This window comes from Carassius gibelio, chromosome A22, assembly GCF_023724105.1.
Source record: "Carassius gibelio isolate Cgi1373 ecotype wild population from Czech Republic chromosome A22, carGib1.2-hapl.c, whole genome shotgun sequence".
Classification (NCBI taxonomy): Eukaryota; Metazoa; Chordata; class Actinopteri; order Cypriniformes; family Cyprinidae; genus Carassius; species Carassius gibelio.
The window spans coordinates 9,868,631-9,896,358 of NC_068392.1; the positions used below are offsets into that span (position 1 = coordinate 9,868,631).

A 27,728-nucleotide genomic window follows, 5' to 3' on the forward strand; every position below is an offset into this window, starting at 1 on the left:
CCACTCAGTTGAGTTCGCTTCAAAAAGTGTCTGTGCAGTCCAGTCAACAATGTTGCCAGAAACTGTGTCCCCAACTTAACAAGCCAAAGGCGACACTGGCAAGGAACCAAAACTCCACTGGTGATAGAAATGGAGAAAAAAAAAAAAAACTTGGGAGAAACCAGGCTCAGTTGGGGAGCCAGTTCTCCTCTGGCCAGACAAAACCAGCATGGTGTGGTTTAATTCCAGGCTCCAACAAACATCAGATTGAGCAGAGGACTTGTCTGGTCGTTGTGGTCTTCAAAGCACGCTTATACATCCATACATCGTTTGATATATTCAAAATACATAAAAATACAACATACATTTCTTCTGTATTTCTTACTCATTTGACCTTTTATGCCATAAATCTTAAAACTATATTTTAATAACATTTTGAGTCCCATATTTTCAATTTGGTTCCCAACCTGACTGTAAATATAAATCCATGGATCGATGTGTATTCTAAAACTAAAAACACACGACTGAATATAATATAGATGTTTTATAATTGTGAAATACGAAAGAAGATGTTTTATAATTGTGTTTGGCATTGCACATTGAAAAGACCCAGAGGGAAGTCACCCACATACTATTTCCAAGATGACCCCACATATTGGCTGGGATTTTAAATAGAGTAGTTGGAAATAGTGTGCGTGGTGTGTGTTAGTAATCTTCCTCATTTGAATACCAATTTGATGTTCTTGTATGTTGCTTTTATTTTTCTGCAGATGTCTTCCTCTTATATTCTGAGAAAGTGTATTAACGTTTCTTCAGGAGAGAGTGGGAGCTTTAAGCTGAAGACTTCTACTTAAAACTGCATATGACTGAGCACCACTTGCCCACTGTACCAGCCAGTCCTTGCGTTCACCCTCAATCTGTCATCTCATCTCAGCTCTCAGGAGGATGGGCTGCCAGACAGATGGGGGGAGTGTTGGAGTCTTAGTCGCCATCACGTCACTCGATCCATCTCTGATCTGGCACCCCTGCAGTTGAGCAAACACCAGACACATATAAATCTGTACACTTTAAAGCTAGCTTTCATCACGAAACTCTGTGCTACTATTAGCATTTGTCGTTTTTTGCACAACACAACATTTTCAAGCATCACAAGTGTGTTCTAGAAACATATTGTGTTGCAAAAGTTACGTATTTTAGCTATTCGGCTCCATAAGATATTCAACTTTGGCCAAATTATTATATGCCCTTCAGACAACATTGCGTTAAAATTCAGTGAAAATATTAATCCAAATTGGCAGACAATGCATAGGTCGCTTACTATAAAGTTGTGGAACTATGATGTCTCTTTGTATGCAGAAACCCAGAAGAGAATTAGCATTTTAACACTTCCGGTTCCATCTGACCAGAATCAGTTTTTTTTGGGGGGGGGATTTTGGCTAAATCCAAAAAATAAGGACCATTGTTCACACAGGCTCAAGATACTTATAACATAAAACACACTAGTTGAACCCCACTCGTGATTTGAAAAAATTGATACATTTGATACATTACAACAAGTTGCTAAATTGGACTACTTGGCCAGAGTTGCCAACTCTCACGGATCTGGCGTGACACTCACGCTTTCAGCATCAATCCTACGGTGAAGTCCAAGCGTGAGTGTCACGCCAGATCCGTGAGAGTTGGCAACCCTGACTTGGCGCCATCGGAGTTGATCAATTTACAGTATTTTACAGTCGTAGAATAACATGTAATACAATTAATATTAGAATAACCAATTAATATTTTATCGCATTTTATATTGTTGGTCAACAATGGTTTTTTGTTATGCCCTGAAAAGCAACAAGTCAAAAGCAAGTATGATGCAGAGACTCTGGGTTCGTAAGGCAAACTCATATTATGATTATTCCATGAAAACACCACATTTAATGGCTTAGTCACAGTGAAAGTGAAACTTTAACGATACTTAGTGCTTAAAGACACATTCAATTTAAATGTTTACGGCCACATAAAGCTGTTAGAAAGCATATGAGGATTTCCTAGAAGCAAGGATAAAATAAAATTTTGTGTAGCCACCCTAACAAAGCTGAACTGTGGTACATTATTCTCTAAAATAGGTTTAATCTTACCATATCCAAAAACTCACTCACTCTGCTGTTATTTAACAGATTAAATGCACTACAATTTTATTAAATAGTACATGTAGACATTTTTAATTCAAATATTCATATTAATCAAGGATTTATTGACGTTAAATGCACCTTATTTCTTAATGTACAGAAATACATTTTCAAATGTCCTTTAGTTATGATTATTTAATTTAGTCACTATACTATTTATTACTTATGTCTCATTTCAGTTTTAGTTTGGCTCTTGTTTTATATTTATTCCAGTTTATATGAAAAGGTTCATGTAGCATGGATTAAAATTTATATACAGAGTAAATCCTTTTCACCGAACACATAAAAAATAAGTTTGAAAAAGTTGTCGGAAGCGCAGTGGTGGAGACGCTGAAGGCGAGCGACCATGGTGCTGTAGTTCGTTTATAGCCTACCTAAGTTCTGGTGCTCATGCTTAGGCTTCAAATTTCATCAAAATGATCTCTATCTATCTATCTATCTATCTATCTATCTATCTATCTATCTATCTATCTATCTATCTATCTATCTATCTATCTAGCGTTTTGTGACCTTAGGGTGCATGATGGGTTGTAGCGTGGTATAAGGTTAGTTAGGTACGCAGGAGCTAAACCATTTAGGGCCTTACAAGCAAGTAATAATAATTTGTCAATGATACGGAACTTAATAGGTAGCCAGTGTAGAGACTGTAAAATTTTAGACTACCTACAGTATAGCTTATTTATTGAAGATGCAGGACAACGACCTAGCAGTGCATTATAATAGTTCAGTCTAGAGGTGATGAATGCATGAACTAGCTTTTCTGCATCAGAAACAGGTAACATGTTTTGTAGCTTTTCAATGTTTCTAAGACGGAGGAATGCTGTTTTTGTAACATGGGAAATATGGCTTTCAAAAGACAAGTTGCTGTCTAATATAACACCCAGATTTTTGACTGTAGAGGATGTAACATTACATCCGTCTAGTTGCAAACTGTAGTCTACTAAATCCTGTGTACTGTGTTTTGGTCAAATAAGTAATATCTCTGTCTTATCCGAATTTAATAGGAGAAAATGATTGGTCATCCAGTCTTTTACATTTTTAACACACTCTGTTACCTTAGATAATTTAGAAGTTTCATCTGGTCTCATTGAGATATATAGTTGAGTATCATCAGCATAGCAATGGAAACTAATCCTGTATTTTCTAATAAAATTACTAAGGGGCAACATGTATATTGAAAATAGCAGAGGACCTAGGACAGATCCTTGTGGCACTCCAAATTTGTCTCTTATGATAGCTTTTCATAGTAAAGTATACTGTATGCAAATTACACAGGGGATAAAATAAATAAGTCACATGTACACAATAAAAACTTTTTTCTTTCAATTTATTACCTAAAAAAAAGAAAATGTCCTATCACAAGTCACACTGAAATGTATTGCTTAAGAAAAAAAATATATTTAGATATTTTCCTTTTTTTTTTTTACTTGATTATTTTCATTATGTTCCACAAAAACAAAACAGGGCACAGCAACGCCCTTTTCTGCCTTCTGCCCACTTTAAAAAAAGCACAAAGAAATACATAATTCACAGTTACCATTTTGGTTTCATAAATTAATACAGTCACATATGTGCTACACCGGTCTATAGCTAGAACATAGTAAATTGTTTTTTTTTTCTCGACTCTTGTAATCAGTTTTCATTGGCTACAAGAAAGAACAGGCAACTTAAATGATGTGATCAGAACTCCAACAAACTATTGAAAATTCCCCCCGTTCCCTCCCTCCACCCTTATTCAATTACCCAATCCTAAAACTCAGATCATCTCCTATGCTTTTTTTAATTTTTTACTTTTTTTTTTTTTTTTTACCACTTTACATATAGGTGAGGCACACACAGAGTATATTTCATACATATATAAAAATTAAACCATGATTTTCTCAGGGGAGAGGGAGAAATCATCCATTGAAGTCGTTTATTTGAGAAGAAGGGAAGTGCATGTTGTCATTGTGTCCTTAAAGGACATCTCAATTGAGAGTTAGGGCACTTTGTTGCTATAGCACTGCAGTTGAAACTTTTTTTTTCAATTAAATTTGTAAATTTGTTGCTTCTTTGTAGGACAGTAGGGTTCAAGGAACGTAATCAAACAAACAATGGAACACACTGATGGAACCTGTTTGAACTCCAGGTCGTGACTTGTAACAATGAAACCATAAAACACACAATATTCTACCACAGCTCCTATAAATTGATAAAAACCTGCATAAATGCGAATTAATTTGTTCAGATTTTTTTTCTTCGTACACACCGAAGGGGCAAAACTTTAAGGCACTGAAGCCTTGACATAATAGAGCCTCCACCTCCTAAACACAAAAACTGCCCCCGAAAAATTGATGCTTTAACAAAAACACTGGACAAAAAAGAAAAAAAAAAAACATCCCTATGTTGTCCACCACTCTGCAAGTGTTTGGATGATGAATGTTAAGGCCACTTGAACAGAAAAAAAAAGGAATAGACAATGTTCCCCTTCAGGTAGGTAATCTCATTGCAAACTCAGTGAGTGCAACATCAGTGTGGTTCAGGACATTTTCACGTTTATTTCCAAGAAGTCATTAGGGGCAAACGTTGGTTGCTAACATCCCTGTTAGTCTGATGGGAGTGTTTGGGGTTTGCTCTGAGGATCCCTTGGATGTTGGGAGTAGAATATGTTCCATTGTTCCTTATTTAGTCCAGGAATGATCCATGTACAGTAGAATTCCAGTCCTGTTTTGGTTTGCGACTGATATGTAACATCACGTACCTAATTCGAAAATCCCAAGTAGCTGGAGCATTTTTTTTCTTTCCATTTTCAAAAATTCATGCTTGTATATCTTTTCTTTTCAGCACCAGTATCTCAGTATTGTTGTTATTATTTTCTTCTATAAAAAGGATCAGGATAGATCACACTTTTGCATGCAAAGAGAAGTCCCATATAGCAGCAGAACCGTCTGTCTGTGGAACGCCTGATAGAATATGTCAGTGCATCTACGTATGAGGGTATGAGGCACTATCGAGAGTGGAGGATACACTCCGGTCTGGATGTTTACATGGGAATCTGCAAAGAAGTCTGGCCAAATGGACGACTAAATATTGGTAGTCTTATTAAAATTGTATCACAAATGTAAGTGGTTGCTGGGATAACACCCTTGAATGGCGGTTTGTTTTAGTCAAATGCATAAATGAGAGATTCCACTTTGGCAGAGTGCACATTTGCCATTATAATGCACAATTGTAAACTATTCCTCTGGCACCCCACCACTCTCTCTATTATACACATTTAAACAGTAACAGGAGAGATACAGTGTGTATTTAAATGATTATATAACATCAGATTCATCTCACAGCCTTCCTTAGCAATTGCTGTTTTACATTTGGTTGGTTTGTATGTTTACACGGAGGTAAAAAAGAAAAGCCATTTTTTATATATTCTAAAAACAACCTACTTCACAAGCCTTGCATCTTGCTTATTTTCGTTTCGTTTCATGTTTTAGTTTCCTACTTGAACCTCTGACTTTAGTCGCGTGAGCTGTTGTTGAGAAAGCATTTTTTTGTGTAAATATATTTATACTAAACATGCACTGTGCCATCTCTTGGTTATGTCATGATATTATTTGTCTATTTCAAATCACGGGTGTGTGTGCAAATGAACCCTCCTCATCTACAAGATAGAAAACCTGAATGCTTTGTGGGTAATGCTACATATTTTGTATCATAAATCATCATGATTCAAGAAAAACAGGACTTAAAAACAAAGATAACCCCCTTCAAATGATTCTTGAACTGTGAATGCCCATTTGTAATGAAAAAAAAAGGAGGAAGTAGCTTCAGTTTCTGATTTTTGTTAGTTCATCGTGCCTGTATTTGGCCTGTATGGCTCTTCCCCCTTGAAATAAAAAAAAAGTAAAGAGAAGAACAAATCCCAACACCAATGACGTCTGCTATGCTCATTTGTGTTTACTTATTGGACGTTCGGAGTCCAAATTCTGTCTATTTGTCAGTCCAATCCATATCCAAACATCGTCATTTGAAAATTTAGTCTATTCCAAGATCAAAGTCTATCAAGGATGAAAGGTAAGTAAAAGTCTGTGACTCTTCCTTTGTGTAAAGTCTTCGTGGTCACAGAATTGATGAGGAGAGATGCCTACGAGATTCTGAATGTGCAGCTTTGGACACAGTCTTCAGAAAGTTTCCTCAGTAAAAATGTAAACCCCAGTCTTCCTCGATGAAGATGGCACAACCGTTGTTGCTTCAGGCCATGATGAATTCTGATTTCATATCAGCTTTGACGTCTGGCTTCCACACAGAGTCTTCAAAGTCCAGATCCAGGGAGCCTTCGCTAGACATACTGCTGTTACTGTTGCTGCGCCCAGCCTTCCGGTTGGGGAGCCAATGGTACGGGGCGCGGGAGTCTCGCCGGGCCTTCCTGCGCAGGCGCTTCTGCTGCATGAGCAACTGCAGTCGCTCCACTTTGCAGCGCGTTGCTCGGTTCTCTGTCTGACGCAATCGGTCACCTGAAGAATCAGGAAGACAAAACAACAGTAGTTAGAGTCAAGGTCGGAATTTTTGGTTCAAGCTAAATGGCGCTGGTTAGGGTAGTCTAAACTGGCAAAAGAATGTGCAAAAATGTACCGTTCTAAAATCTAAATTTCATAGGGCTTGCCTAAACACCTAGTTGACTTGAACACAACAGCCTAAAACAGAATCCAGGTGTCTTGAGAATTTACAACACTTTTGGGACTCGAAAAACAATGCAAGATGTTATAGAGCAGCCAAAGGTGTTAATCTGAATGTAATGTCACAACTTCAGGGGTAAGGAAATTGGGCAAAAATAAAAGGAAGTTGACTAGTTAACCAATGACTCATCCCTTGCTGGCACACCAATGCTTTCTAGCAAAGCAGGTTGACCAAGAAAGACTTGGTGTGGATACAATCTGCATTTGAGCATCCAATGCTAATGACTAGCATCCAAATCACAACATAAGGCGGTGACTATCTACGCTAGTCTTTTCAGCAGGGGGGAAATGCTGGTGCAATACACATATTTGGTCTAGGACAGAATGACTCAGTGCTTTGGATCCCGACTGCTGATCCTGCTGAATGTTATCAAAGGTTGAGCGCTAGATAAATAAACTCAAGTCTGAGTGGTGACGCTGATGTTCTTAAAAAGGCATGCTGCGATTACCCCCACCCCATTGCTCTCTCTCTCCCTCCTTCTCTCTCTTTGAATCGGTACAGAAATAACTACTCTCTGCTGCTGTCTCATTTCAAAAGAGAACATCCCAGTATGTGGCAACAAGTCCTCTCTTCCCTTATCAGAAACGGTTCGAAATGTCCTGCCAGGCGTGCCCTTGAGATATGCAAAAGGGAGAAGTGCATTCTTACAAAGGAACCCACACTCTTGTGAGGAGACTGACGCCCACGCGTGCAAGTACACACATTCCCAAGCGATACGATCTCGACTTTGTTGTTTCTTTAACAGGAAGTAAATACCTTGTACTTTCTAATCTCACAAATAATGCTAGGGTTTTAGCGGCTAATGCGCCAATTAAAGGGGGGAAAAAACACTAGGGGGTTTTCCATACTACAGCTCAACCCTAAACCTTTCATTTATAAATATATTCAAGAGAATGGGAGAGAACAAGAAACCACAATCTCTTAGCCAGCTCCATTAAGAACTATGCCTGAATTAAATAATGAAATAGCCAGATAGAATGTCAATAATCCTGAGCATGGACTATCTTTCATCGCATGTGCTCCACACACATACGCACACAGCAACAGCAGCAGTAGCTTTTAAGATGGATCGATGGCAAATTAAAAAGACCTATTGATTAAACCTTAGCTCTTGCGCAGCAATCCATCTCCAGGCGAGGACACTGCTATTGGCTTTCAATAGAAAATGCAAGCAAATGGAAATTGTAAGCGAAGTCGGGCCCTTTTTCCCCCCTTTCTTTTCCTGGCCTGAGCTCATTGAACGAGTAATCACCCACCCAACCCCCCAATACGAAGACCCCCACCCCCATACGCACACATAGTTCACTCCTCCCCAATGCCTCTGGAGAGAAAAAGACATGCTCTGGAATTCCATCCAGAATGCAATAGAAAAAGAGACCAGATGCATATTCTCATTCGCTAATCAATTTCATCCACCTCTCCATATCAAAATGAAATCGGGATTTTATGTGGGCTCAATTTCCCCCCTTTACTTAATATCTTTCCGGGGTGGGCGGGTTTAAACCGTCTAGGATGGATTTGCGCTATAAATGTAAGTGGTAGTTTTAATCATTTGGATATTCGTAGAGAAAGAACAGGCTGTACAAAGATCAACAGCAGACATCTGCCAAACAGTGCATTCCTAACCTGGTTAGACAAATGAGATTTGGAGCTTGCTCTTGCATTTTAGTATGATTAGAGAGGTTCTGGTCTGAAGCGACTTTATGGGTTATAAAGGTCTTTGTCCGACTAAACAAACTCAACAGATACACCATTCAGAAAGGGTCTCTACGCTAATGCTTCTGCTTTGCTCCTTCATCTGCCCTTTCAAAGAGTCTCCTTGCAACTCTCAAAAGTAGGGCAGCTACATCACCTTGCAGCCTGTGAGCTCTTCTGTGCATACCAACTGAGGCTGGTGGAGGAAAAAAACTAAATGTACTAAATGATGGTGCGGTGCCTCAAGGGACCGAACTACAGAAATCTGGGAGAAACAGAGCAGTGGACTCATTACCAGCACTGGGCACGGTGTGCCACTGTCAAGGTATTGTATGAAGCTCACAATGGTCTTGGCTTCCAAGCCAAGTCCTTTTTTGTTCTTTGTGAGAATCGGTGGCCCCTGCCTATGTCTTTTCCCACACAGTCGCCTTTCCAAACATATCCATGTACACTGTAAAAACACATCACGGCTAGTTTGGCATGGCTTGGGGGCAGTGCTGCAAGAAAAAATTAACTTATCCTGAATGTTTGGAACAACCCCCGCATCATTATTAGGATAACCGTGGCTGCCTGTGGGAGATACTTAATGTGGCCGTTTAGAGGGTTATTATTAGGCTACGGCCTGGCCAGCAGGCCCAAAGCCATCCCAACAGATCCTTCTGGGCTGTCGTGACTGCAAAAAAGATGAACGGCTGCGGTGGGGGGCTGGGATACACCAGGAACAAAGGCAGCACAAGCAGTGCAAAAGCACTGTCCCTTGCTTCCAAGACCCCTCCCTGCGCGAAGGTTTGGACACATACAGGGGGTGGGTGAACAAGAACAGAGTTATTTTGCTGCCAGTGATGATTGCAAGTGAACATCATTGACAGAAAAAGCCCTTCCCCCCTATCTTCACCCCCTCTCTACCCTTCCCTTCCTCCCCTCATCCTCCTTCGCCCCACGCCAATGATGCATTGTCTCAGAAGGAGCCGTGTGTGCTGCAGTGCCCTCAACGCACACTCAGGCCTGCGGATCAAATTAGGGGGGTTTGGGCAAAAAAGGCTTGTGACGAGCTGCCCCGAGCCTCAGGGGAAAGGAGTGGGGGGGGGGGGGGGGATAAGAACAAAACAACCCGAGCCCCGCCTCCTGCTGCACAGCTGTTCGGGCCTGCACATGAGATATACACCTGGCTTTCCTTTCAACCCCCCTCCCCCCAGCACCCACATCCACCCACGCGCCTCCTCCTCAATACAGCCTCATGACGGAGGCCTCAGAGGAACACAGAAAAAGAAAAAGAGGCAAAAGAGAACATGCCACAGTGGGTGGAAGAGATTACACCCAAAAAAATCCCTTTGGAATCTAAAAAGTAGCAGCGTACTGGCGAACAAAAGCTGGAATGTTGCACTCGCCTCATGCCTTTTGAAGGGAATGAGCTGATGTATGAGAATGTATTGATCCCCGCATAGAGGGAGAAAGATCCAGACCAAGTGCTGATGGCCACGCGAGGGGGGAAAGGGAGAGGAGGAGGATTAAGAATGAGGAGAGAGAGAGTGCAATGGAGGGAGGATTTTTACCCAGTCGATGAGGCTGTTGGCCTGTCTGCAGGCATTAGGTCAGTTGAGCAGGGTTTTGGGTAAACATTAAGCCCAACTCAATGTGTTAGCCCACACTACAGTGATCAGGGAGTCTCTGCAAGCTTCCCTTTGCCATTGATCCATTAAAGATCAGCTTAATTAACACTTGTCTTAGACTTGTTTGTTTGTTTGCCTTGATAAGTCCTGTGATCTTTTCGAGTCTGGGTGCTGAAATCACTCTGCATCAAGGGGAGATGTCTTGGCAGTGGAGGAGGAAGTCACACAAAAGTGAGTGTCAGACATCAAATTCTGGCACGTAATACTTATTTTTCATCCAGGTTTATTAATTAACCAAAAAAAATACAATTAAAATGCAATTCACACCTACAATAAAAAGTGTGACCAACATGCAAGAAACAAATAAAACAGTGTATTGTCATTAAATTGAAACTTTACTTAAAAATGGTATGAAAGATTTTTTTTAAACCATATAGATTTAGCATTTGCTTTGTCGAACCAAACCCCCTCAGGATCTTCTAACAGAGTGACGAGATCCCCCCCCCCAAAAAAAAACACACTTTTCACTTAGTTCTCAAGCCTCTGCGATTCTCCTGTTTAGATGTACTCTGTGATCAGTAGGTGCTCCTGTTCTATAAGCCAGCTGAAGCTAACTCCCAAAGAGCTGGGACAGGTGCCAGTGTTGCCTCTGGGTTGGGAGGAGCTTGGAGTGGGCGCACAGCACAGGACAAGCATTGTGTTCAGCCATCTGCACTCCTAGCAAGAACTAAACCAGGGGAGCGGTCAACTCCTGACATCTCCATTGCTTTTCTGATACGACGCCACCAATGACCCTGCAGGGAGCTGTGGTCTCAAATGACCACAATTTGCATACTAGGAGCAATAAAAGGCATCGGATATGGTTTGCCATGGCCCCTGCCTGATGAGCAGCTAAGGATAGTCGGCCTGGGGGGTTTCTTACATGCTTGTTGGCAGTGAGCAAGGAGGGGGAATGAATTATTTAACCGGGTTGAGCTGGGCAGGTTTGAGCACCGTTGTGACATGGTGAGAGCCCTGGGGCACTTGATCAAGCAATCCGCACAGAAGCAAAACTGTCTCTTTTGGGTTAGGGAAAAGAACTTGGCAGTGTTTAAGCACTAGGGATGCCAGGACAAAGAGGAGCGAGATCTTGACATTTCACATCGTAGCAGTATGTACACAGCAGCCGGGAGCATTTGCTTTCGGTCGGATTAAATGAGCGAGGGAAGGAATTTGAGCACCCTTCCTTGTTCTTTCTATTTCACTCTGCTAAAATACAGCTCCACCCTGACGCTCTTGCACAGCCCAAACTAAACTAACCTGAGTTGACAGATGCAGAACGTTGAGGGGTGAAAGCATTCCTGCACAATCTTCCCCCTCCCAGTTTAAGAACCGTTTGGTCCCCGCTTCCCTCCCTCCATTTAGCGCATTGGCCAGGCAATACCAAATCTAAAGGCCATCCCCAAGTTTTACCCTACAGGCTTTCATTCATTCACTCCACCTACAAAAGGCAAGGCTGGTGGACCACTGCAGTATTAGAGCACACAGGGGCAAACAAAAGGGGTTGCCTGCAGTGGGTAAAGGGGGCTGAAAGGCTCTAGCAAACACAGGAATTTGAGTCAAGAATGGCGTCCCTCTTCATTCCCTCAGCTCTCCATCCCCCATCTCCTCCCAAACCTCTCTGCAAATACTGACTATAGTCTGTCAAAGCCAAATGTCTAGAAGAATCCAAGGATGTCTAAATGAGTATGGTGGGGATATCGGGTTTGTTTGGTCTACAATCACATCAAGTAGACAGCTGCTAAAAGTATGTGACATTTCAAAGAGGTCATGAAAGACACTGAGGTGTCTGTCCCATGTAGGCAAGTTGGTCACCAGGTGCCAAAGCATATATGTCGAAGGCTACGTTTACACGACACAGTTTAGTCAAAAACTGAAAAGTTTTTCCCTTGCGTTTTTAAAAATTTCACGTATACACGACAATGTTTTCAAACGATTCGCGTTAATACATATTTGCGAAAACGGCCAAAAATGCTGTATTATTAATTGCAAGGCCAGTAGTTGGTGTTGTCACCTTGTTACGAAACAGTACCTGAGGGGAAGTGATGATTATATGATATACAATATTGACGAAGTAAATCCACACTTTACTGAAGAAGTGTTTGCAAAATCTTGAGCAGCAACAATACTACCATATACTCCACCACTGTTGTGTATGTTTGTTCGCGCTTGCCTTTAAAATCGTACTACGCACGTGAATAACGTCACTGTTTTCAATGATTCCCATACTGGGTGCCCTTTTCACAAACTTGCACTTTGAAACCCATTTTCAAAAATATGCATTTTCAGTCTCCAAAACACTGTTGTCGTGTAAACGAATATTAAAAACAAATTAAATGTAAGTCGTGAAAACACTGTTGTGTAAAGGCCCCTTAAAGCTATCTAGCAATCTCACAACTAAATCTTGCTGTTTTTTTTCTTCCAGAAAATAGCCACAGCACCCTTCCCTTTTTTCCATCTTGCCCAAGAGGAAGCGCCAATTAATCAGTGAGCAGTCACTGGCCGGATATAAACAACAATTTTATGAATGGACTCTTGGTATTTTCCCTCCACCGCCTCTTGCTGACTTTCAAACACAATGAGCATTCTCTTGGAGCTCATATTTCTTGAGTGAATCTCTATTTAAAGGCTGCTCGGAAAACAAATGTCCATTGACTAGCCATGGCCCTAACTGCTGGGATGGTTTTTGGAACCAGAGTGGAACCAGTATGATGGCCCATTTACTTTCAATGTGGAAGAAGTATGAAGACCAGTGGTGGAGCATTATGCAAGCAGAAAACTAAGTATGTATCGCTTAAAAAAAAAAAAACAGCAACGTAGGATTTCCTAACCCTTTGCGAGAATCAAGTGACCAAAGTTATTAGACCCCAGTAGTTGACGATATGTTTTCATATTGTGCAGCGTTAGCTTGGTATGCTTTTAATCTAGTCTAGATTGATAACAGGCCTGTGCTTTGAACAGTGCTAGGATGATATTTCTTCATTATCTCCGTACTCTCCAACAGTGGTGTTTCATGACAGAGCAGTTCAATTTCCTCCTCAGCACTGAAGCGAGCTGCCCCAGATAATCAGTTTTTACCAGACAGAGCGGCGTACCTGCCACACGTCTGTGAGTGCTATCTCGCTTCGTTATCTCTCTCCCTCTGGCTCTCTGCCTCTTTCCTCTTGGTAACAGAGTAGTCCACCCCCATTCTTTGCCTCTCAGAGGAAAGAGGACACCGTCAGCACAGAGACAAAGCCAGACATGCTGTGGCTGCTGAAGCATGACTACCAGGGCCTGAAAGAACAAGCTTAGTTCTTCCTCCCCCTCTCTAACATCTTCACTTTTTTTTAATCCTAGCACTCATCTTCGACCCTCTGAAACTACATAGACTCTACCTTGAATATGAATCTTGAACCTCTTGGCTAGATCCTAAATGCTACTGGCTACAGTTAATGCACTAGGAAATTAATCGAAGCATAATTTCTGGCAAATCCAATACAACTTACCAGGAGGCTTGCACATGCGTATCTGGCTCTGGCACTGCACCAGTGGGTGGAGGGTGGGCTGGGTCTCAGAGGGCACTGTGGTAGGCAGGGTGCTTAGTCTGGGGGTGTGGGGAGGTGAAGGCGGTGGCGACGGTGTGGGCGAGCTGGGGCTGTTGCAATGGGTCTGGTAGCGGAGCTGTGTGAGCGACGGTGGCATGCCCTGGTAATGCCGAGTGGCACTTAAAAGGTCATTCAAGATTTGAAGGATGGTGCCTATGTCTCGCCTAGGACGTCCGGTGCTGTCCTGACAGTTGGGATGCAAAGTGCCTTAGGAAAGAAAAAAAACAATATAGAAATAAGATACAAACTACAGATATATAACTATTATGAATAAAAGTGTTGTATGCGAGGAGTTGTACCTGAAAATGTCCCAGAAAAAACTCCAGGAGCATGGTTCACAAAACTTTCGATGATAGCCCCTGGTTTGCGGGATCTTGAGGGAGTGTTACAATTGCCAGATGTCTTTGCTGGGCAGCTGGCCTGTGCAAGACATGGGCCAGTGGCCAACCGTAAGTATAGTTTGCACATTCTACCAATTTAATTGGTAAACATAATATATCACCATTATTATACAAAATTACTGAATTGGATAATGCTGGGCAAACAGTAACTAACCTCTGGACATGAAGCTGCAGGGCTAGGGCTGCTTGGAGAGGTGGGACAGGCTGAAGATGGCTGATGGGAGTGAAGAAAACTTCCTGGGAGTTGAGAGGGGTGTGGTGGAGGGCTACAGTGCCCTGGGGCTGAGGTGGGGTACATGGGAGGAATAGATGGGATAGAGGGGGAAGGTGGGAACACCGCTGGGTTGGATGGAAGCGTTGTGTTTGGATGAGTAGGATGTGGGTGTGAGTGATGTTGTTGAGGGCTGTGTGAAACCCTTGCCATCCCAGAGGCAGAGCCTGAGGCTGCATGCTGTCCTGTCGTGCCCTCTGAACTCCCACGTGATATGAGATGTCGATGCTGTAACTGTGGGCCGCCAGAGTGCTGAGCTGCCAACTGCAGTTGGACAAACATCATATGATCGCCTACTCGAAGAGCCAGTGTTAAAGGAGACCGTCCCGACAGGAAGTCGCTGACCTGTGAACAAGAAATGAAGAGGGGGTGGCTTTAGTAATTCCCTTTCCACTGCTCTATACTGGAAAAGAATTTGGCAACATGACTGAATGCCTTTTTATGAATAAGCAGAAGTATACAAAAGGCGCACACACACAAAACACTCTACCATTCAGCACACCCACGAAACACGAACTTTTGTCTGGCCCCAGGCCTGAAAAATCAGCCATAGAAACAGGATGCAGACCCACTCGCCACACAGTCACATAATAGCTAATTGTTTGAAAGGCTGGACCGGAAAGCCTTGCCCATTTTGGAAGTCGTGGCCTAGTGGTTAGAGAGTTTGACTCCTAACCCTGGGGTTGTGGGTTCGAGTCTCGGGCCGGCAATACCACGACTGAGGTGCCCTTGAGTAAGGCACCGAACCCCAACTGCTCCCCGGGCGCCGCAGCATAAATGATACCCACTACTCCGGGTGTGTGTTCACAGTGTGTGTGTGTTCACTGCTGTGTGTGTGCACTTTGGGTTAAATCTAGAGCACGGATTCTGAGTATGGGCCAACATACTTGCACAAGCATAGAAGAATCAAATGTTCCAGAAAAAAAACTGATAGCTGAGAAGATTCCATTTATTCAACTTCCAAGTGTGCTTGTGTTGGCTGACCTGTTGTTAACTTTTTGAATCACTGGGGCCTACCCTCTATCGTTTTCTTCTCTAACTCTACTCTTGATCTATTTTTCCATCAAGCAGCCACTTTTGCAGTCAGGTGACCTTTACTATTCTGTACATTTTACTGACAGACCCTAAGAGCCAGACACCGAGACCCTTTTCCCATCTTTAGAAGAGATGAAGTAAAAAAAACCTCTTTATAGCTAAGTATGACTATGGATTAATACAAATACACTGAATATTCTGTCAAGTTTTATGGTAAACCCTGTTTAGAGGTCATTGGTGCCTCACCCCTGAGTGATTATAATTATTTGGGCCTGCAAATCGCTAAGTAAATCATGCCAGACCCCACATTAGCCTAGCCTTCCAGATCCGTCATCATCAAGGCCAAGCATCAAAAAAGCCCAGACTCATAATAAGAGAGTGCATGAACCTCCACAAACCAGAAAAAGTGCCTCTGAAAGGTGAGGACATGGTCTGCAGAGACATTCTCCACAGCAGCCGTCAGTTTGAGTCACATGCTTCTGGTGCAACGACTAAATGACCAAAAAGACAAAGACACAGCGGGTTTACGGATCTGCAGTCTTCCCTTACACAGCATCTAAGGTACGTCTGTGCAAGTATACATTGTACAATGTTTCTGTGGTGTTTAAGAGTTCTTGAGCTGACTGGAAAAACTAAGATATATTAACAGACCATTTTGGAGAGTCTTAGTGCTTGTGGAAGAAAGCCCATATTTAGTAACCCTCAGAAATCTGCCTATAATCAAGAGTTTCAGAAGACTTGTGGCCAGAAATTCCAGACTTCACCTAGCACGGCTATATAGAATCTGTCAGGTGTACATAGCCTGAAGTGTCAACATGTAGTCTATATCACCTATAATGGATAAGGTACTCAAAAGAGACCGCAAGTGTACATTTGCACAGGGCTCTTTGACTTAAGGCCACTGACTCTCTTTCTCTCGCCGAGGCACACAGATCAAGTTCTATAACAGAGTGCTCTTGACACTGGCTTGGAAATTCTTTTGAAGCCAGTAGCCTATCTGGATCCACCCCTTCTTCACTAACTACATGAAAAATGAATAAACTGGAGGTCATATTCTCTAAAAAAACAGCCCCACATGGAATTTGCAGCCATAAAGTTTTCCACAGAACCGCAACAGCAATAATTTACTCTTCTTTTTTCATTAATACAATATAATATGCTATTAATAAGACTATAGTATAATGCAGATTCATAGCAAATATAGTATTTTGTAAAAGTAATGTATTCTAAGAAACTTACAAAAATATTAACAAGTATTTTTTCATCTCTAGGACTATTAAAAGATTGTATCTTGAAGTATAATTTGTCTTACTGCATTTGCTATTATTTTTTTTTTACTGAACAAGTTCACTACAAGTAAAAAATCTGCCAGAGTAGTGAAACAAAACACCCTTTTTTCAATATTATTTAATAAAACGTCTTGATATCTTATGTATGGAGGTAAATTTGTTTTGATACAAGGGTTTTTAGACATTTATATGGAATACAAGTCCAAAACACCAGTTGAAAAGACTTACAAACTCTTCTAATTCGGCAAATTTGACTCTAAAATCAGTGCAGTATCTGCAGATTTTCTTTAGGCTGATTTAAAGGCAACAGAGATAAATACATACATACATCTATGGCAACAAAGTTACCATGTCGAAGAATTGTATACTTGGCTAAGCCAACAGACTAGAGCTACTATTCCTTTATTTTTACCCTTCGTCCATTTTGATTTGTTGGGGAGGCATTTTGCTCTGCAGTGGGCTGCGGTTGCTATGCAGTGAAGAGCGAGTGAAGGAGAGAGAAAGAAAGCATGATAAGGGGAGACAGGGGAGGAGGGCTAGGGGAGAAGCCTTGTGGCGAGAGAGAGAGAGAGGGTGGAGGGGTGTGAGGATGCCAGTAGATGCTGATGAAATATTCAGTGAGAGTACGCCTCTAGCTCCATCCGTTTTTTTTCCTCCCTTCCAACTCTATAGCTGACAGTTTTATTTATTGGGGTCCCTGCGGTTCAAGGAACTCATTCGCAGGCGGTTTCTTCTGTAACACAGGAACAGCACCAGATTGACGTTCATCCACAGCCTGAAGACACCTGTCTATGAGGGGTCAAGTAAGAAAACGGGTTCTTTTGATACCAAGCAAGACTACTGGTCACCTATCAAAAGCCTTAGCAAACACGGAAAGTTCAAAACCAGCTTATTAACCCTCACCATCGACTGGTGGGTTTTGATCGTACCAATATAGTCCTCACAAAGGGGTTTGAAGGGTGTGGATGCAACAACAAGCTCCTTCCCAATAATCAACCACTTGCATCTTTCTTCAAACCCTAAAGAGAAGACTACCTTCAAAGATCTCACTTGAGGGGTTTGACCTACTTAAGGTCTACATGAGATTGAATGGTGAGGATTCAGCAGGTAAAGACTAGAACCTGCAAGAAGCCTTTTTCCATCATGCCTGTTGACCAAAACCATTAATGTAATTATTCCAAACCTACATGACTTTTTTCTTTTTCTGTGGAGACCAAATGAAGATAAGATTTTTTAATATATATATAAAGAATAAAGGCCATGCAGATTCCGAAGGACATGAAGCAAATTTCAAATTTTTGCCCCTGCTGTGTCCACTCTTCCTCATTCTCTGAGCATCAAAGATATGCACCGTGAAAGCGCAACACCTTTTTCTTCAGATGACTGAACAGATTTGTCTGGGTAGGCGAGAGACTGAGTCAAAACAGACGTGTCGCACAGCCAACAGGATTCAAAATATCTACAATCATGGGACTCGGCATTAATTAATGCATTAACAAAACATGTAGAGAAATGTCACCCAATAAAGAAACACTAACAAGGACACGCACAAGGAACAGTGCTAAAAAAATGGCTCAGTACAGAAGACGAGTTTGACCCTAATTAAAAAAGCTGGTGGCTTGGAAGTTCTCCATACCCCCCCCCCCTCCCCCAATCCTCGTTTTCAGTTCAGTCACGAAACTGAACACTTCAATCACAAAGGCGGATGGGAAACAGGAACAGTCACGAATCCGAGTGATTGCCCATGTCAACACAGTCCCTCTTGGATTGGGAGTGCTCTCCGAGCGAACACACATAGGCATGGAGCAGTTCAGAGGAACACAAACTAATCTCTCCTCCCATGTGCCAGCTGTTCACATGACACGACAGCACCAGTCTTTTCGATTTCAAATATCTGTAAACTAAAAAAAAAACTCATTGTACATATGGCGCAAAAGCCATCGGCATCCTATGGAGCCTTGCCACCCAGTATGACATGCGTTCCCACTGCTTCTATTTTCATCCTCAATCTATACCTAGGTTTCTGACTCATCACTGTCCTTCCTGGCAGTCACATACAGATCAGACCCTCGTCCGGGGTGACATCACTGTGACCATCTCTCAGATTTAGTTACTCTCCTTCCCTCGCTCCCTCCGAGAAGGGGGTTGGGTGGGTGGAAATGACAAGGGGTGACTGAGAGGTGACTCGCTCTATATGGTTGGATCCTATTATTTGCGTCTGTCCGTTTTCAGACACAATGACAAGCCCCCCAGCCCCATTCTAAAGTGGGTATGTGGGTGTCTGTCTGGAGGGTGGAGAGTTATGACAGGAAAACATCTCTAGTGCGAAGTGCTGAGACTGGGGGAGAGGCGCTTGCTTATAGAAATAAACCGCTATGTTTTCCTCCAAGGACAAAGCGAGCAAGCTACCTGCCTTTAGAGGCGGATTAGCACCGAAACCGCTAATTAACAAACTCTGTCGCCTGAAGAAGCAAGACACCAGTCATTACGTCTACTTGATGGGCAGAATCACCAGAAAACAAAGTGCCGTTTGAATGCAAAAGTGGCGTTTTATTGTTCAAGAGGACGGCTGATCAATCAAGTGGAGTGCAGAAACTGGGCTAGATTTTCCCCTTGGAACTAAGAAACTCCTTGATGTCATTTCATTCTTCCTCTTTAACGGCGGGAGACTATGGAGAGACACGCGAAACCACAGCATTTTTAAATTATAGGCCAGAAAAAGCTGTTAGGCCAGAGTAACAAGGGGAAAAATGCCATTCCAATAACTGCAAGCCTTCCCTTTCCATAAAACAGTCTGGTTACAAGGAGTCTGAGAAAGATCTTTCCCTGGAAGCAAGCATCACAGCTCTTAGAATTCTGCTATGTGCTGTATATGTGGTTGTCCGCTATAACTATGAATCCAACTTTACCTATACCTACATGGCAAGATGGGCAGGTATCATTGAGCGCAGATCACTACAGTCGTTGTGGCTGCACGACTGACTAATTTCAATTCTGATTCAATTCAGTTCATGTCCATAACCATGAAGCTACAAAAAAAGAAAAGAAAAGAAAGGACACAAATGATGACTAAAAATGCAGATTTCTAAAAAGGGGCCGTTTCATAAGTGACCAGATGACACAGTTAGCTGCCTACAAATATTAGATCAGAGGAAAAGAACAAGGAATGTTTGCACAGTACTGCAAAAGCTTGTTCGATGGGAAAGCCACTTTGAACAGGTTAAAAAGCTTTTCTACAGAAACAGTCACTGCCAGGAGAAGTTGTATTGAATGAGAGCGGTGCACTCCCCAGTCTACCCTTCCCCCTCGTACGCACACAGCCACACTCCATCACACTGACGTCATTACAGATAGATGCTTTCATCTCCTACACAACTGCACATGCATATCACTCACACACAAACAGAATAACTCAGAATAACTACGGATTTCCAAAAATATCAGCAAGAAGATGCCGCGGACCAATTTCATGCCCATGTAAGTGTATCTGGCAGATATTTTAATCAATATCCAATAACTGATTGGATGACAACTGCGATATAAACAATGTAAACAATAAGTTTGATTGGTTAAAATATCTAATAGCTAACATTTAACAATTAGCTAGAAATTAAAAATAAAGCAGCATAATAATCATAGTTGGACACAGATTCTTTCACGTGGAAGGTGGCTTCTCAATGAATTGGCTTCTAGATTGGGTTTGCCTCAGCTCACAGATGTTGCCTGGAAACTGGAAGGTGCTTCTTAAAATATGCGTAGTAAGTGTGTGGAGGTCTTTAAGTTAAAAGCTTAGGAGGGCATCATCTGTATCCCATTCACCTATGTGTCAGTGCAACATCTTGCCAAGCAGAGAGTTTAAAAATATACAAATGATCCTTTAAAAAAAGAGCCAACTTGGCCGCTGCCCTGGCAATTAGGTTAAGTGTACACACAACTGTCCAATGTAGTGAGCCACCGTGTAATTTAAACATCTACTGGGATGACCTTATTAGAGTGAAACCTTACCTGCGTTTCCGTCAAGCTCTCCAGCGCCTGCATTACTGACTGCTCAGGTCTTGATGCTTGAGACTTTGAGAAGAGAGATACGGCAGGGTAAATAAGTGTGGCAAAAAGATCTGGCCAAGTGTAGCACATGTAATTTAGCTCAAGCTCTTTTTACCATTAGGCCTGCTTCAACTGTTGGAACCAGCGTTAACTTGCTCCCATCCGTTATTCCCAAATCTTGAAGTTTTCCTGAACTCAATCGTCTGGAAAAAAACAAGGAGATGTTAGACTTTCCTAGACAAATTCCAGCATGTTATTTCCAAAAAAAAAAAAACCCAAATCTGTTTAGGATTTATTTTCTTCTTCCAAATACAAATGATATTTAGAAGAATGCTTCAACTGAATTTGTTGAAAATTACATTGGACCCCATTGAATTTCATTGCATGGCTAAAAAACACAGAGACACTTTCTAAAATATTTTCTTTTTTGTTCAAAGAAGAAAGTCATAAAGGTTCGGAATGAAGGGCTAGTAAATGATGAAAGAAATCTTCATTTTTGAGTGAACTCTCTCTTTAATTATAAACAAAAACCATCATTAAAAATCTCTCTCTCTCTCCCTCTCTCTCTCTCCCTCTCCCTCCCTCCCTCTCTCTCTCTCTCTCTCTCTCTCTCTCTCTCTCTCTCTCTCTCTCTCTCTCTCTCTCTCTCTCTCTCTCTCTCTCTCTCTCTCTCTATATATATATATATATATATATATATATATATATATATATATATATTTATATGATGTTTTTCTTTAAATCTAGATATACATTTTTGGAAGAAAATATGAAACAAAGTAAAATAATTCATCTGTAGCCTATACCGGAAGACCAAAAACCACAAGGGGTGTCTTAGTCTTACAGCATATGTAAATAAGCTTGTTTATCCCAAACCAACCCAGCATGAATCCCAGTGTTTCAAATACACAGTCTAAATGTATTTTAACCAACAAATCGGTAAAAAATATATCTGTCTAAGTGGCATAAATGTGCATACATGTGCTCAGGCTAAATGTCACCACCTCCTGCCGAACAAAGGGACTGAGCACTTGGCCTGGAGGCAGCTAAACCAAACAGAAGAGATTAAGCGACTCTCTTCGTTTTAAATGGATGATGTAATTTGGTGGTGATTACTTGTGAGGGCTTTTCAATCGGCCCAATTCAAAGAACAAACAATGCAACTGTTAGGGTCATTTGCAAGTGACAAAAAGGGCTTCTCACTCACCTCCCAGCTCCACCACCCAAAGCGCAATTGTTAGGCAATGTGCAAACTGCACTGAAACTAACATCACTCCATCTTCTCTTAATGTTTGCTCAGAATATTCTAACACAGAGGTGTGAGTCCCACTAGGAATGCTTTATTCACCGGCATTCAGTTTAAAATGACAAATACTAATCAAGGGATTAGGAATGTCTATTTATATGCATACACTACTGTCACTTAAACCGCGCACACCTTTGGGCCCTTTAAAATGGAAACAGTGGTACAGTTTCAGGTGTAATGCAGGTTTCTGCACCTTGCACATGGCCTACATTAAACTGGCTTCCACAGCACACTGTCAACAGCATAGATCACTTTCACTTCTCTATTCGAGAGGTTGTGGACTACCACAGCAATAATATCATGGAAGACATGCAACATGGACTGCAAAGTTGTTATGCATTTAACAACACAAACCATGGCTCCATGATGCAGGTGTCTATGGCAAGCCATTTAAATATGTAGTCCGTAAAATGACATATTTTGTACTAGTAACTGTCTACCTTTCTTTTTCATAAATACTAGCACTTGACTACTCCAGTAGTGACTACCATCTATTCAGTTAGCCAGCAACTGCTCATTACTTGCATACTAGTGATGACTATTTTGCTAGTCCTCAATATCCCAATATTAGTAACCATAACAGTAGTACGGATAATAATGACTATTTGAGTAGTTCAACACTACTAGTACCTAAACTGGAATAGATACTAATAATTACTAGTTATATGAACCACAGAATTGCAAATGGTTAAGGGTAACAACAATAGCTACTGGTTATTACTGAAAAAAAAATAGTTAAGGAATATGCTCCAATGTTTACTTAATTAATACAAGTGATTAATTGAATAGATACTAATCATATGTAATGTTTTCTCATCTATATTTTATAGTGAAATAGAAAGATACACTTTCACTTCTGGATCAAGTGCTAGTAATAAAAACAAACACTCATAACATAATGAATTTAAATGAATAAATGTTAAAACGGCTTGCCATCAGAGGCTGAAAATCTCCATTCGGAACCCACCTACTGGCTCTTAACCATTGTTTAAAAAAAAAACTATCCTTGCAGTCTAACAGTATCAGACTACTACTCACGTTTCTTTGTGTAGCAGCGCGAGTCTTTCTTTGGGTACTTTCAGTCTTTGAGAGAGTCTTCGCTTTAGCCCTTCCACGGTCTCTTCTGCGGGAAGGGAGATCTCGATGCGTGTGCCGGTGGTGGAGTGGATGTACAAATTCATGGGGGGCTCGCCGGAGACGCTCTCGCAGGACGGCGCAGCTCCGCGACTGCTGCAGCTCCGGGCGCTCGGATGCTGGTCCATTCGATAGCCTACGATAGAGGAGACAGGGTCGATGGAAGCGGACGGAAAGGACTGGATCTCTCAGTGGAAAGCTAAATGTGAAAGCTCTTGGAAAATATTCCCAATGACTATTCCCGTTTGGTGATCGATCCTGCTTCTTATACCGCAGTATCTAATTCTCTCTTTCCAATAAAATGCGTATTCAGTTAAAATGCATAACTGTAGTCCTTTGTCGTTGACAGTGTACTGCAAAGCCAGTGCGACCTTTTAAAAAAAATCTTTTTTAAAGCGAAGCCCTCATCAACTCCAACGAAACACGCATAATAATGCCCGTTGTTTCACCGAGTCTCGCTTCCACTGTTCCGCTGTGGTTACGCCCACAATAGTACTGCCCAATCAGAGGAGGCGCATGTAAAGCCGTCACCTGTGTAGCCAATGGGAGGATGTGCTTCTCACCCACGTGGAGCGCAAACCCCGCCTCCCCTCCCCACCACCACCACACACATCGCTTTCCTCATTGAGGACAAATCCAATCTGAGTGGGCGAGGAGCGCCGGCCCACTCGAACCAATTCCGCACCATTCATGAGGCAAACTGTCAAAATAACAAAAGTCACCCAATATAACCTTCCATGTTTAAATAGCAACACTGAACGCTCTGTTTAGTGTTTACTAAATAAAATCTTACATATAGCTAAGAAAGATAACCAAGAAGCGTCTCAAGTTGCGTATTTGTTGCCCACTGTGTTAGTTTATTAACATCTTCTTCCACAGCCCCAACTGTTTTAACTATTTTTGTGATATATTTGTGATACGTAGGCGTATTGTACACACTGATATGGGCGAATCTTCCTTTGTATTAGCATACATGAATGTAAAGTGTATTAATAAATACGTATAGAAGTTAACGCCTTGGTGTGAGACATTTAAAACGTAACATTTGTAACATTTATAACGTCTTGATATATTCTAGAGAATGAATATAGGCACAGCGGAATATTTAATGCTATATAACGATCTATCAAAGCTAAAATGCATTTTTAGGTCAGTGCTAGACGACAGAACACTACCCTTAATTGAAGAATCATCCATATGCAAATATAGGCTATCATTATACACGCAAGTTCTAATAGCCTGTAATCTTTATACGTGTGTGCAGCTTACGTTTAAAACGATGTATTACGGTTATCATTATCTCTATTCAAATAGTACCCCATAAAAGACAGTATGCTGTTAAGGAAACGCTCCGTCCCAGTCATATAGTATAATAAGCATCGCTTGGGGCGATAGGCTACATAAATTAACACTTACGTCACTCACTATCACGATCTCGTGCCAAATGTGCTGTAAGCTACAGTCTGCAAACGTCTGCAGATGCGAGGCGAGCTCTGATGCAGCACCTTATCTGCGCAACAAAACTTAATTACTGATGTAAAAAACTGTTTTGGGTTATATAGCAGATCTGCTTTGCGAAATCCAATTGTGCCTTATGACCGAATTTACAACTTATTCACGTGGTGCACGAGCGCAGTCATCACTGACTTATGTTAACCTGTAAAATCGATCCATCCATCTGTAAGCTACTGTGTGAAAGCAACCAAATACTTGAGCGCCTACCAGTGGTAAAAAAGAGGTAATGGCGACACCAATTTCTAATTTAGCAGTGCCACAACAAACCATTTTTTGCATTAACAAGAAATAAACATCAAGTAGAAGCGTAGGGGCTTATTATATTTGCGCAACTGAAAGTAAAAGTTAACACAAACTTGAATATCTTGTCATTTGCCTATCCTCATGTTGTTCCAACCCCATCTGACTTCCGTAGAGTCCAAAATAATACTTTAGGCAGAATGACAAGCTGAGTTACTGTTTTAAGGAAGAAAGATGCAAGTGCATGAAAACTGTTCTTAATATATATATTTTTTTGCTCCACCGAAGAAAGTAAGTGACACAGAACAACACGAGGATGAGTAAAATTACAGTATTTTATTATTTTTAATAATATTATTGTGTGTGTGTGTGTGTGTGTGTGTGTTTGAAAATTGTCCAAGTTCAATCAGTCACAAATCACCTAAAAAGACGGAAACTAGTTTTTACAAAGAGTTTTACCCAAAAGCTTTTTTTTTTAAAAAAGTAAAATATTTATAAGTCAAATAGAAAAGACAGCAACCCAGCTGTTGCACAAAAAAAGTTCACCATCCTTATTAGAAAATTTCATTCTGACACTCACCAATTATTGTGGCGAAAACTTCAAAGTTTCGCGACAATGTCTCAGAATCCTCCACAAGGTTGCCTAGTTTTGGCATGTATAGAGAAAAATTGAATGTAGTTTAGATTTGTCCACCAAAAAACAAAACAAAAAAACACTCCACTAGGATGTGTCTGCAACAGCCGGTACGCTTGGTTTAATGAATCAGCCGTCCCAGAGCAGACGCCGGGTTAAATCCCAAGTCTATTCCAGTGCTCCTGCTTTCCGAAACTACTCCGTGTGACAGCATTCGAGAGCTGGAGTTCAAGTATAACACCTCTTTAACAAAGCTGCTCACAGAAGGGGTGGAGACTTTGCGGCTTGCGACGTCAGCATGTGTTTTAAGGTGGAGGCCCAAAATCACATGCTTTATTTGATTCTGTATGGGCTTTTCAAAATATTCTATGAATTTCTCACTTCACAATCACTCTGATGCAATCTAAAAGCGCAAACGAGGTTTGTTTGGTTGGGGAAACACGTATACCAAAAGTCTAATATCTGCGCCACCTTAAAAGATGTTAACGTGGAGAAGCGTATGATTCTTTTAGGAGGGGCGTGACTATGTCTTGACGTCATAAAGAAGTAACTGGGCAACCAGTCAAGGAAAACACATTGCTTGGATACAAGAGAAGTCGACGAAAAACAACAAACTTACGAGGAATTCAAATCGCAGGAAGTTTGTGACGCCACTTCAGTAGAGCACCAGAGATGTTAAAGATGAGAAACTATGATGAAATAGATCAACATTTCAAGATATAAAAGTATTCATATTATATAAATATACTTGGCAGTTTAAGCCGGTAAACTCCACCATAGAGCAAACTCTAAAATACAGGACTATATAGAACTATATTTCAAATTAGTAACTGAGAAGTCATAATGCAGAAATAGCACATATGATGTGTATATTAATATGTAGTGGAGACCAGAACGAGGAAGTTGACGATGGAGATATATGTTGGTTTTAAACATCTCATTCAAGACCCATTAATAATTGTATAAAATGAATAATAAAAACTAATTTTCAGCCTAAAGATATATTAATGCATTAAAAGTTGTTAGTAGTCATAATAACAATGTACCTACAACTTTAGAACACAACAGTACTGTAATGTTAATACTCGCATTAATATTGAGTCTAACACCTTCCCTCATCTCCTTTTTGAAACAGTGACACAGCAAGGTGGAGGCCACAAACCTGAAACTGATTTAGAAATTGTAGATGATGAATTATGTCATTGTACGGGTTTTACTAATAAGCTGACACAATGTGCTGTAAGAAGGTTTAGCCGCTTTTCCACCCTAAAGGGAATTAGGTTGAAGAGGTTCTTCGCTCTTGCCAATTTAAACAGCATTCAGTGAATCACTTAGCCTTATTCATGCAAGCTCGTCTTTAAATGGAATGGGTGGATGTGACCGATCTGAAGTATCACGAACAATGGGTATCTTTATGTGTAATCGAATGTTTGAGACATGTGTGGGACATATGTGGGCGTCTGTGCATGTGTGGGTGAGCAGCATTCCAAAGCATCAAAGTCATTCCCGTTCCCGTTTTCAAGTTTGAGAAGTGTTCAAGTCTGTATCCGTCTGTCCATTCCGATTGTTTTTTACCCTGATTCCTTTGTTAAAAACGGAGGGGGAAGCATTGGGCCACACCTGTCAATGCGTAGGGCCATGGCTCATAGGTATGTCAACAGGAAGTGGGAATAAATGAGTATTGTGGGAATACAAAAATTACACAAGAATCATTTACACCTCCACCTAATTCACATGAAAAGGTTATTGAGCAAGAAGATGGCTAACTTTGCAAGTCTGTTTTTTTTTTTTTTCAACTGAGTGTGGGTGATTTTTGACTACTGTTGTAAAGCCTTGGGCTGGTAAGATTTTTTAATGATATTTGGCCTCACTAAGGCTGCATTTATTTGATTAAAAAATACAGTAAAATAGTTGTAATGTGAAATATTATTGCAATTTAAAATGGCTGTTTTCTACTTTAATATATTTTACGATAAAATGTATTTATAATTAGTATATACTGAGTTTGTATGAACGTTGCTGTGGACGACTGCAAATATCTGATACCCGCAATTAACCA

General features: G+C 41.1%; 1 protein-coding gene across 1 annotated transcript; it reads right to left on the reverse strand.

Moving 5' to 3' along the window:
• Window positions 1–3,466: 3,466 nt before the first annotated feature.
• LOC127942983 (midnolin-like) lies at window positions 3,467–27,185 on the reverse strand. The gene is made up of 8 exons (XM_052539048.1): window positions 25,616–27,185; window positions 23,185–23,416; window positions 20,956–21,043; window positions 20,802–20,864; window positions 14,356–14,817; window positions 14,100–14,220; window positions 13,702–14,007; window positions 3,467–6,646 (listed from the first exon to the last, which is right to left on the reverse strand). Exons 1-8 carry the CDS (start codon window positions 25,689–25,691, stop codon window positions 6,384–6,386), a joined length of 1,611 nt encoding a protein of 536 aa, XP_052395008.1. The 5' UTR covers window positions 25,692–27,185; the 3' UTR covers window positions 3,467–6,383.
• Between the last annotated feature and the right edge of the window lie 543 nt (window positions 27,186–27,728).